General features: G+C 40.4%; 1 protein-coding gene across 1 annotated transcript in view; it reads left to right on the top strand.

Moving 5' to 3' along the window:
• The first annotated feature begins 1,545 nt into the window (after positions 1 to 1,545).
• Positions 1,546 to 11,830, top strand: part of LOC134224523 (sodium/potassium/calcium exchanger 4-like) — a 55,309-nt gene continuing 45,024 nt past the window's right edge. Inside the window, exon 1 of the mRNA XM_062703897.1 lies at positions 1,546 to 1,805. Within this exon, the coding sequence (XP_062559881.1) occupies positions 1,736 to 1,805 (70 nt within the window). The 5' untranslated portion in view covers positions 1,546 to 1,735. The remainder of the gene's footprint in view (positions 1,806 to 11,830) is intronic.

The raw sequence follows: 11,830 nt of genomic DNA, 5'->3' as shown, positions 1-11,830 counted from the left end.
TGACGTCGATAATGTCGGAGAAGTGCCGTCCATCAATAAGAATCTTCCTGAATCAAGCTTATAACAGCTTCTTCTTCTAATTGGCATTAATCTCCAACTGGGACATTGCCAATTAGTTAGACAAATTAGTGTTCATTCAGCACTTCCACAGTTATTAACAGCGAGGTCTAAGTCACCATTTTTGGGTTCGTATATCATGAGGCTAACACTATGATACTTTTATGCCCAGGGAAGTCGAGAAAATTTCATAGACCGGACCACGAATTGAACCCAGCCACCTTCAGCATAGTCTTGTTTTGTAGCCGCACAACTTAAGGCACGGCTTGGGAAGGCTTATAACAGCTATTGTAAGAAAATTAGTTAAAGAACTCAGTAACTCAATATGATATACACTACTAAAAATCCACACATTGGCAAAAATCCATAGATTTAACTTATGATGTATATTAGTGCACACAAAACCATTCTCCGCGCGAACTACTAATACAATATTTATCCAAATAAACTTTATGTGTGCTCTCATATTAGAAATCATTAAATTTATGTGTGGTTCTATATCGATTATATTAGGGTGGAGCTATTGCAAAAATTTATAACGGCGACACATATGTCTTATATATATATTTTTGGCAGTGTACGTTTGATATTCTCTTCTAGTTGGGATAGTGTCGCATACCCTCAATGTTGAATTCAATTTGAAAATTATTCAACATGTATCAACATATTGCCAGAATTTTAAAATTTAATAAATTCTCGCTTAACTTTTCAAAACGACCTAAGTAACATTTTTCATGAATTAATTTGAGTACTGCAATGAAAATCTTTCATGTTGTTCTGTTGATTGCGCTATTCAAATTAATTCATGAAAAAAATGTTACTTAGGTCCTTTTGAAAAGTTAAGCGAGAATTGTCTACACATTACATAAATTCCAACACAGTAAAATAATAATCTTTCATGTTTTCTTTCATGCAATTTGATTTGGTAAGCTTAATTACACTCCCTTTCACGGTATTTTCCAAGCTAACTGTTTTTGCTAGTATCCACGTGGATACTTGATGGTCCTTAAAACGATAGACAAACGTAGACAGTACCTCTCATTAAGTTGTTCATGTTGTGAATTGGGGGCCATAATGCCAACCCAAAATCAGATTTAGTCAACCCTTTGAGCGCTGGCGATCCAATGAACTGTAAACTGATTCGGCTGCCACCGCGCCGCACCGTCGCGCGCCAGACAAGACAATTTGGTCACGATCCACAAAGCATCAGTCAATGAGTGAGAAGCGAATTCAAGTGCAGGTACTTCTCACCGATAACCGGTAGATAAACATAAGGAGAACCGTAAAATAGAATGCAACCGCACTTGATTAGCTTGTTCGCGGTAAAGCCGATGATGGTCGTCGTAGCTACACGACAATGATCGGAATGACGATGATTGTGATTGTGATGATGATGATGATGGCTACAGGTTATAGAGCCCGTTGTCCAAAGATGATTTATATAGATGCCAGGCCAAACGATTTCGTTTTCGCGAAGCATTTGTGAATGAGATGCCGCGGGCGCTGGACACGCGTTGCTTGCAAGTGGGACTCACCGCGAACGTTGGCGTTGCGACCGGGCGCGTCGCAGAAATTCTAGGCGAGCTTTGTAGTGCAAGTGCAGCCGAGGGTATTGCACAGTGTTGTGGCAGTTGACCAGAGAGTGAAAGTGAATTTGTGCTACATAGAACGTGGAACGATGGCGGTTCTAGGGAATAGTGCTTCGATCCTGTTTGTGGTGTTTATTTGCGGTGTTAATTCGATCTATGGTAATGAAAAGTGCTAATCTATGACATAGTAATTAGTATTTTGTGTTTACTGGCAGACTAAAACTGTGTAGAAGCCGAATAAATATCTGTTCCTGTGAGCAGTTTTGTTAATCATGGTTTTGCTTTTCGGGAGAGATTTGTTTAAACCATGAAGGGTTCGACGCTCGGGGAGCTAACGTTTGAATCAATTATCTTACTTCTGGCGTTTTAGGTGAAGTCTCCAAATTTCTACATGGATACACAAGTATATAAGAGATCAATATAATCTAAACTAGATTGGGCATAACAAATTATATTCTGGTGATGTGATGTGATGTGATAATAATCGTTAGTTAGTTTTTTGTATTTTCATCGAATTGAAATGGCAACAACGTTCTCAAACAATGTAGTCATATTTAAATTTAACGAATCAATCGTGCAAAAACCATTTTATTTCTCATAAAATCTGAGCTTGCCAAAACTGAAGCCTTACATTATGATAAATGTCGCACTTCAGCTAACATTTAATTGTTGTCCAAAATCACTTTAAGTTGTTGTGAAATCTTGGAAGCATTTTTTATACACCCAATAAAAAACGAATATTTTATAAAACCTTGGCATATATAATTCAGCAAGATTGTAATACAAGAAAAGTAATTTTTATAATGATGCTGTATTAAAATAAAATAAAACTGGAAGATTTCAATACAATTTTTAAATTAAAATATTTAGAAATTGGTTGGTTGGTTGGTACTCTTTATTAAAGTGTTTTTTTTACCCAAAGTTAAGTTTAATCCTAATCTTGGAACTTACTCGCATATCGTTGAATTTGTAGTGAAAATTAAGAGATTTTGCTCAATTAATTGCAGCTCAATTATTATAATGGTAGCCTTCGTTCAAAAATGTCCCTAAACAAATTATAATATAATGTGAATTATGTGAATTTATGAGTGAGGCTATTTTGCCCGGTAGATGCGTTTTGCATTGTTTTTTTCTACTAATAGTAGGGGAACTGTTCCGATCTCAATCTCACTGTACATATATCCTTCTCATCGCTAAACAAAGAAATACGGCACCAAATTCGTCGCTTCTTTTTGTCAACATGCGTGCTCACTGCTGAAAAAATCACAAAATAATAAACAAAACCAATTACTTTCCATTGCTTTGTTTTTGATGGGATGGAAATAGGCGCTATGAGATGAAGTGGCAAACCGTTCCCCTATATTTTAAATATTCCTGTCCTGGGTTTATTGTCCGTTATCGTCTTAATCTATTTCAAGTATAGATATAGGATTTTTTTTTTAAATTTGTTGTATGTTTATGTAACTGAGGTCTCCAATTGAATCATTTGTTTGAGAAACTGCATATATCCCTGTTTTACAATTTCGAGAAAACAACAAAAAACTGTTTTTGAACAAATTGGCATCGAATCTTTCGTTTTCTTCGATACAGATCAATAGTTTTTGGCAAAACTCAACACCCTGGGGCACTTCCGGTGCAAAAATTGCAAGCAGTACTGCATAGTTAATCTTCAAATTGCGTGCACATATGTAGTTTATCAAACAAACGAAAAAAAATCATACGTTCCTGAACATTTTTTTTCCGTATTTTTTGCCAGAATATGTATTTTTGGACGAGTATTCAGAATAGATAAAAAACTCATTTTGTCCAAAAATGTTACATGTGCAGTTTTTCAAACAAACGCACACTGGTGATTTTCAAAAGGAAAAGGCTCGAAATTAAATGACTCCAGCTGACGCTGCAAAATTTCCGGAAAGTTTCCTGAAGGAAAAAAGTGCAATGAATCATTTGCATGTGGTTTCGAGCTGGTCAGACCACTTTAGAGTGCCCATTATGCCCATATTTCTCCAAAAATAACAATATTTCTACTATGCCTCGAGCTGACGCTGATATTTCTTCAATAAATATATGTTTCCTGTAGGGAAAAAGTGCGATGAATCGTTTGCGCGGTGGGTAGACCACTTTAAAGTAACAATTTTGCCCCAATTCCCCTAAAATCACAACATTTCTGCTATGCTTTGAACTCTCGCTAATATTTCTTCAAAAAATAATCCATAACACCAAAGTACTGCTAGAATTATAAGCTTTTGTTTAAGTCAAGTATGAAACTCAAACTGGTTGAATCAATTAGGGCAATGGTCAAATGTACTTCCGAAATCACAGATGTGTTGTTTGAACATGGTTGGTTCATGACGTTCTTGTATAGGCTCGGAATTGCAGACCTCCCGGACTATACGGAGTACTTCGGTAACGTCTGAAGTAGAATCGGTGAAGCACGCCATATCAGCATGCCAACGATTTTAAAATTATTGAATGACATGTGCTACTTGTTAGCGGCATACATACGACCTCAGAAAACCCCGTAGAGGGGATGCAATGGGCGCTAAGCTCACCCATACAAGAAACATGTGCGGATGAGCTGCGGGAGTTTCTGTCGTAGGAGGTAATTTCGGCTCATGGACAGCGATAGCTGCCTGGGCGCTTCTCGACCCCCACACGATCTGAGATGTCTTCTCAGGCGTCTGATTGCAGATTTTCGTTTACCCTAATCCAAGCAAAGGTACGATACACTGAAAATAACCTTGCTTTTTGAGTGTAGGGTGACCATATGATATATTTCAAAAAGAGGACAATTACAAAAAAGGAGGACATTTGGTTGAAAAGGAGGACATGGAATACAAGATACTGAATACTTCCTGTGCTTTGCATAACATAACGTTTAAAAATTTTCGTTCTTCATTTGGTTAAGAATATTATATTTGAACTGTTCCTACTGCTTGCTTACTGTGTAATAATCCAATCTCGTCCCTTTTTTTTAATATGCGTGGTCACAGCTGAAACCATAGAAATATTAAAAACCAATTGAACCCCTTTGCCTTTGATTTGCTTCTGATGGGATGAGGACGCCGGCCATGAAGGAGCTATGATACGGTTCTAAAAAATTTTTTGTAAATCGATTCAAATACATTAATTTATTCTTTAAGAACCATTAGGTACATCAATTCTTAACCTGATTTCACATTTACGCCATAGAACGGGGACATCTCGTACCAACCGCTCCATTTACATTATTAGGTCTTTTTTAAACACTTTTACAGTAATAAATTGCGAGCACAGTTTTTATATTGAGTAGCTTCTGTTAAACTAGCTTCAACTAATTTTATTATCAACAGTGAGCAAATATTAAATAAATATTGATAAGCGGAAAATTTCTGCGATATTCTACTGAATTTTAGCAAGAAGAACTGAAACATTATGATTTTCTAACCTTAAAACATAGAACCATCGATTACAACTCTGAACATTTATGAAGATGACTGATTATAAACATGACACAAGATGCTCAGTAGACCTGCGGGAATTTTCCTACAGTATCATTGAGAATCATTATTCAAGACATGCGAATAAGACTGATATCGTTAACTTTAAGTCTACGAAACTCTCAACTAGTGCCTGAAGATATTCAAAACTTATGATGTCATAAGATTTGAAGATTACCAAAGATGACATGCATGGCGGCTATGCTTTACCTCACTTTGCCTTGGGATTTGCCTATTCTAGGTAACATATCGTACGATGATTTCAAAACGTAATTCGATGTGTTCTATTCGCAGAAAACCAAGTTTTTTTTTCTTCTAAGTGCGTTATTCACTTTACGGAAAATATTTCATATTGGAAATCAAAATCTCTGTGTATTTTTTAATAAACAAAAATTTCTACAAGAATAGCTGTTTTTGCAACAGTTTCTTGAAAATATCCAAAAAGGAGAACATTTCAGTGCAAAAGGAAGAATTTTATTGAAAAAGGAGGTCATGTCCTCCTTTAGGATACCATATGGTCACCCTATTTGAGAGTTACAGTTCCAATTGATTTATAAAAAAATAAAAACATTCTTCCAAAGAGTTCCAAAATAATCTCTGTCGTCTCCAGAAGATCATAGGTCTACCCCTGCTGCGATGTCCTGCCGGGTTCCAGCGCTTGCTTGCGAATTTCGTCTCCGCTCTTACGTTGTTGTCGTGCTAATGCACGAAAACGGATTTCCGGATAAACTAATACGGTTGATCAAGGCGACGATGGATCGGGTGATGTGCGTGAGTTCGAGTTTCAGGGGCATTCTCAAGTCCCTTCTGAAACGCGTAGAGGGTTACGGGCAGGTGATGGTCTTTCGTGTCTGCTATTCAACATCGCTTTGGAGGGAGTAATACGAAGGGCAGGGGATTGACACGAGTGGTACTGATTTTCACGAAGTCCGTCCAGTTATTTGGTTTCGCTGACGACATTGATATCATGGCACGTAACTTTGAGAGGGATGGAGGAAGCCTACATCAGACTGAAAGCTGAAGCTTAAACAGATTGGACTAGTCATCAACACGTCGTAGACGAAAGTACATGATAGGGAAGAGGCTCAAGAGAGGTCAATGTGAGCCACCCACCACGAGTGCTTCTATCGGTGGTGACGAAATCGGATGAGGTTGAAGGAATTCCTGTGTACTTGGGCTCACTGGTGACCGCCGATAACGATACTTCAGCAGAGAAATTCCGGAAACGCATAGTGGCTGGAAATCGCATCGTACTTTGGACTCCGTAAGACGCTCCGATCGAATAGAGTTCGCCGCCGTACTCAAACTGACTATCTACAAAACGCTTATTAGGACCGGTAGTTCTCTACGGACACGAGACCTGGACGATGCTCGTGGAGGACCAACGTGCACTGGGAGTTTTCGAAAAAGCGAAAAGTGTTGCGAACCATCTATGGTGGGGTAGAGATGGCGGACGGTACGTGGAGAGTAGGAACGAATGAACCACGAGTTGCATCAGCTGGGTTGGGAGAACCATCATCATCGTTCACACCGCGAAAATCGGAAGATCATGCAGTGGGCCGGGCACGTAGCCAGGAATGTCGGAGACAGTAATCCGGTTAAAAATGGTTCTCGACAACGATCCGACAGGAACAAGAAGGCGAGGAGTGCACAGCGTAAGGGGCAAGGTGGATCGATCAGGGTGGAGGACGACTTGCAGGACCCTCCGTGAACTGCGTGGTTGGCGAAGTGGCAGCCATGCGGACCGAGCTGAATGGAGAAGTCTTTTATGTGCAGCACAGGCCACTCCGGCCTTAGTCTGATGATAAATAAATAAATCTTACGTTGTGTATCGCAGGCCTGCTTCACCCTGTGGAGTTGCTGTTGATATCGGATTTCGATTGCACCTTCGATGGGATTCAACATTTAGAATCCATTTGTGAGGCCATCAGGTCCGAGCTGTAAAACGTTGACATCGGTTGAGGGATACTTCCAAATCTAAGTGACCTCTGCGAATACTGGTATCTGGTGTACATAACAGATTTCACGTTAGAGTTGAGTATTCGAGGTTTGGTGGATTGCTTAGACCGCCGCCTAATGTTGACTAGCTTTGGTTTTCGACCTTCTCCACTGTTTACCCGGCTACCGTGGTTTTAGAGTTGTTCACATCCAATGATTCGGTGTTGTTGATGTTGATGAGAGTAACGTTCAACCAGGTTAATTCAGCTTACTCAACCGTTGCGTTAAGTACTGCAGTATCGTCATCTGGGCTGAGGTAGTACGGATTGTTTATGGTGGTGGGTTGCCATGCGCCCACGATTCTGTCGTCGATTACTAGCGAAGCAAATGAGCAAAAGAGATATAATACATCCAACTTCTGCCCTCACTTCTAGCGATTATATTGTGCTGGACTCTGGATTTTATCCCTTTGCTTCTAGGGATGTCCCTCGTTTTTCGTGATTTAGACGATCGAAGTGCTTTTCAGTGGTCAATCAGCACCAAATGGAGGGGACTCTTGAAATTCATTGACATACTCCAGGATGATGCAAAGCATGACTGTATGGTTCTCACATGATCATCCGGGCGGAATCTTGCTTGCTGCCGTCGGCAAATTGTCAATTGTCAAAATTGTTTCCCTATATCTGAATTAGGACAAGTCGTCAACAAAACTCGAATAGGTTGTTCTAAGTGGTCGAACGTTTCGGCTGATTAGGATCGGTGAGGGACTGATGCCACGTCGCGTCTTTTCTCTGGCACCCATGGATTTGTCCTTGTTCCAATCATGTCGTCGAAATATCTTAGAGGAGGCGATTATCGCCGGTTGTTGCAGCTTTCCTACCATCGTTGACTGGGGAGCTCACCCGTGCCTGCTTCTCCCGTCTGCAGCCAACAATGTTTGACTTACTTCTTTAGAACCGCTTTGAGTTGTCTGGGCGTTTGACTATCATCTTTAATTTGCAGGAAAAAGATCCGACCACACATTTCCAGAATTCTATGGCGGTGAGAATTCACTGGGTGTCGTTTCACCAAAGATCGACTGTGAAGAGACCGTTCGTTGAAGAACTTGGAACTCAGGTAGTGAATGTTCCTGGAAGGTAAAGCGTAGAACAGAAGTAAGGCGAAGAATACTTTTTATCGAAGCCGACTAGATCAACTTGATGAGTTGCGCACTCAGCGAGATATGGAATCGACGTAACATATCTCTCTATCAGTGGGAGTCGGGTGTTATGCAGTACAGTGACAGGTTGGCGTGGAGTGAACTGGACATCCTGGTCAGATGAAGAAAAAGTTATCTGGAGCAAACCGACTATTGCCTCAATAACTCACTGACTTGGAAAGCTGGAAATGTTGGTTCGACTGACTTCGAAAAGCTTCTTCAAATCTTTAGCGCTAGCGTTCTTAAAAGTAGCCACGAAGCAGGAAAATCTAAAGGGGCCCAACAGGTCGATCGGCAGTTTCCATGAAGGTGACCCTAAACTGTATGTTTTGTCTGTCTGAACCACAAAACATGTTTTTTGGCGGCTAGGGATGGCAAGGGATTTTCAAATAGAGTCAGAGCTTTGTCTGACTCCTCATTCAGTTACAAAAAAATAAATTTAATATTTGTATCGGCCTAATTCAGACTACAGCGCCTGGAATTAGCGTTCTAGGCACTTACTTATGCTTTCCATTGATGTTACTTGGACCGCTACTGGTGCAGACATCATCTCGAATCAATTCAAAATGCTGCTCTCAAGCGCGCGTTTGCGGTTTTGCTTGAAATCAGCAAGTGGTTGTCCCTCAGCGTCGACAATCGTTTAACAGAATTTGTTTAAAATTTTGGCAAAACAGGCTTGTCGATGACAAGCGAGTGAAAATGAGAGAGAAAATTGCATTTGAACAATTTTAAGGTCATCAACGATATTACTCAATGGATTTATCGCTTATTTGCTATAGACATTATCTTTGTGAATAATTTTCTGCAGCAACTGTCCGTCGACGGCCGCCACTGGCAAAAATTTCCCTCTAATGCCCCTTTCTAGTCACTAAAATATTAACAAAGGGCTGGGCATCGGGCTCACTATACATATTAAATACAAGAAAGCAGCTATCCCGCGCGCGCGAGCCACTTTGTTCGAGATTCCTTGGATGCAGTGGTCCCTGCATCGGCATGAGTTGCTGTCGTCGGAGTCTGTTGCGTTCAGTTGTTGTGGTCCCGGCATCGATATCGGTGGTTCTCGTCGGCGTGTTGCTGCAAAATCATCATCGCGTGGCCTTCATCAGCAGAACTCAAGTGTACAGCAGTACAGCAAATCGTGGTGAAGCATTTAGTGGTCATCCGCAACTGGCCTCGATATGCATCGAGGCGCATAAACCGGTCCTTTTCAGGATCAATATTTTAAATGGAAGACACTGGATATGTGACAAATATTATTTACAGTAACAGAGAATTGTATTGAAAAGTGAAAGTTTATTGCTATTGTCACCATGAGAATATGGTGATGTGGTGAAAACTTCTTTCAATATTAAACTTGCTCTTGTATATAATGGTGGATTAAGAAAAATCTTATATAAAAAGTGAAATATTCTCGCAAGATTCGGACAATCGCTTAGTTGCTGTTAGTAGTTGTGAATGCTCAACAAGGTCTCAAGAAGCATAAATCAGTTCTTCTCAGAACCCCCATTTGAAACGGAAGAGTTGATGTTACCTGAATTTTTTTTTAAAGAGACGTACAATCAAATGGCAACGATTGCGTTGTTATCGATCCCAACAGCAGTGATTGATTGCCGTCGCAGTGGTTGCTGCACACAATTTATTCACCGCGGTAGCGTCTATAGCCATTCAACGGTAGAAAGTTAAGCTCGGTTGCTGATATTAATTGTGAAGACGCATAACTTAAAATGAAACAAACATTTTATGTTCAATCAAAGTTAATTTCTTATATTCCGGGGATTAAACCACCCGACTTGGACAATAATTTACAATGTTGTGAAAACTCATATGTGAATATGTACATTATGTGGAAGATATTGATCTGAAAAATGGGAAAGTGGTTACCTCCAATACTCGATTGGCTGCTGTTTTTGACGGTCTGATTTATACATACCTATTCATGTTTTCTCTTATCCAGGCCTCTAGTCTAGCCTCTTTCGGGAGAAGAAAAGCAGCCTGGAAGAAATAAAGTAGACAATAAAAGGATTAGTAGTGATTAGAAGTTAGCTCCAGAAACAGACATCGAATCTTTGATGCCAAATGGCATTAATTGATTCGAGGTGCCCTAATAGGACATGGATCCTAGACAAAAGGTCAGCTATGAATAGAGCAAACTATTTGCTGTAGAGAAAATGCGCAATACGCTATGGAAATATATTGGCTGGATTTGATGGACCGGAATCTCATATGAAACCTCGTCATATCCCGCAAAAGGCATCACCTAGCCGTCTCTCTCTCAGGGCACCAAGAGAGAAAGTGCATTATTGCAATTTATTCGTTACATGTTAATTGTTTAAATTGTTTTAATCTTTATGCGGTTACAGGTGTCATGCGTAGAGTTTCAAAGTGTCATCCGAAGCATGATTCACAACAGATCCAGTTGATTTCTTTGGTTTGCGGATAATTTGAACAGTGTCGGCCGAACAGGTACTGGCTGATAATAACGCTAGTCGTGAAATACGAAGGCACATTATTTGTGTAACCATCCATCGTTCACACCGCGAAAATCGGAAGATTGCGTTGGGCCGGGCACGTATCCAGAATTTCGGACAGTAATCCGGTGAAAATGGTTCTCTACAACAGCGGTTCACAACCTGGGGTACATGTACCCCTGGTGGTACCTTCGCTTGCACAAGGGGGTACCTCGGACAAAAATGCTTACAATTCCAAACAAAATTTATTGATAAAGTTTTGATAATTGTGGTTATTTTTAAAAAAAATTATATCGTACATAATATGGTAATGCGATCAAAAAATCCCAATTGTATCCTGCTCCTCAACAACCAGCACAATGTATGAAAGGCTGGTGGAAGAAAAATCAAACGAACAAAACGTCGAATGAACAAAATGATTTTTTTTCTTAAGCTCGTTTGTTTCTGTTGCAAGAGGCTTAGAAGAATCCTTCTACGCTTCTCGGAAGTCCTCTTCTAAGCAGCCTGAAGGCCTTCTTTCAAGAGGCTCGAAAGCCTTCTTTCAAGATGCTCGGAAGCTTCCTGGGCACTTAAGTAGCCTCTTTTCAAGTGGGTAGGTTACCTCCTTTCAAGAAGCTCGTAATCCTCCTTCCAAGAGGCTCGTAAGCCTCCTTTCAAGAAGCTCGTGAGCCTCCTTTTAAGATGTTCGGAAGCCTCCTTTCAAGATCCTTTGAAGATAGCACAGAAGCCTCTTCTCAAGAGGCTGAAAAGCCTTTTTCCAAGAGGCCTCGAAGACCCCTTCAAAAGGCTCGGAAGCCTTATTTCAAGTGGCACAAAAGTCCCTTTCCAAGGAGCCCAAAAGTCTCCTTCCAAGAGTAGGTCTGGCAGAAGTCTCCTTTCAAGAGGCTCGCAAGCCTTCTTTCAAGTTTTTCTAGAGGCTCAAAAGCCTTCACTCAAGAGGTTCAGAAGCCTCCTTGCAAGATCCTTTCAAGAGGCTCAAAACCTCCTTCCAGGGCCTGTAGCCTTCCTTTCCAGAGGCTCAAAAGTATCTGTTGTACTTTGGAACCGGTTACATGTGCTGGGCCTCTTAGAAGGCTTTTGGCCTCTTGGAGGGACTTGCAG

Source organism: Armigeres subalbatus, chromosome 3, assembly GCF_024139115.2.
Source record: "Armigeres subalbatus isolate Guangzhou_Male chromosome 3, GZ_Asu_2, whole genome shotgun sequence".
NCBI classification, from domain to species: domain Eukaryota; kingdom Metazoa; phylum Arthropoda; class Insecta; order Diptera; family Culicidae; genus Armigeres; species Armigeres subalbatus.
This window is presented reverse-complemented; position numbering and strand designations above follow the sequence as displayed.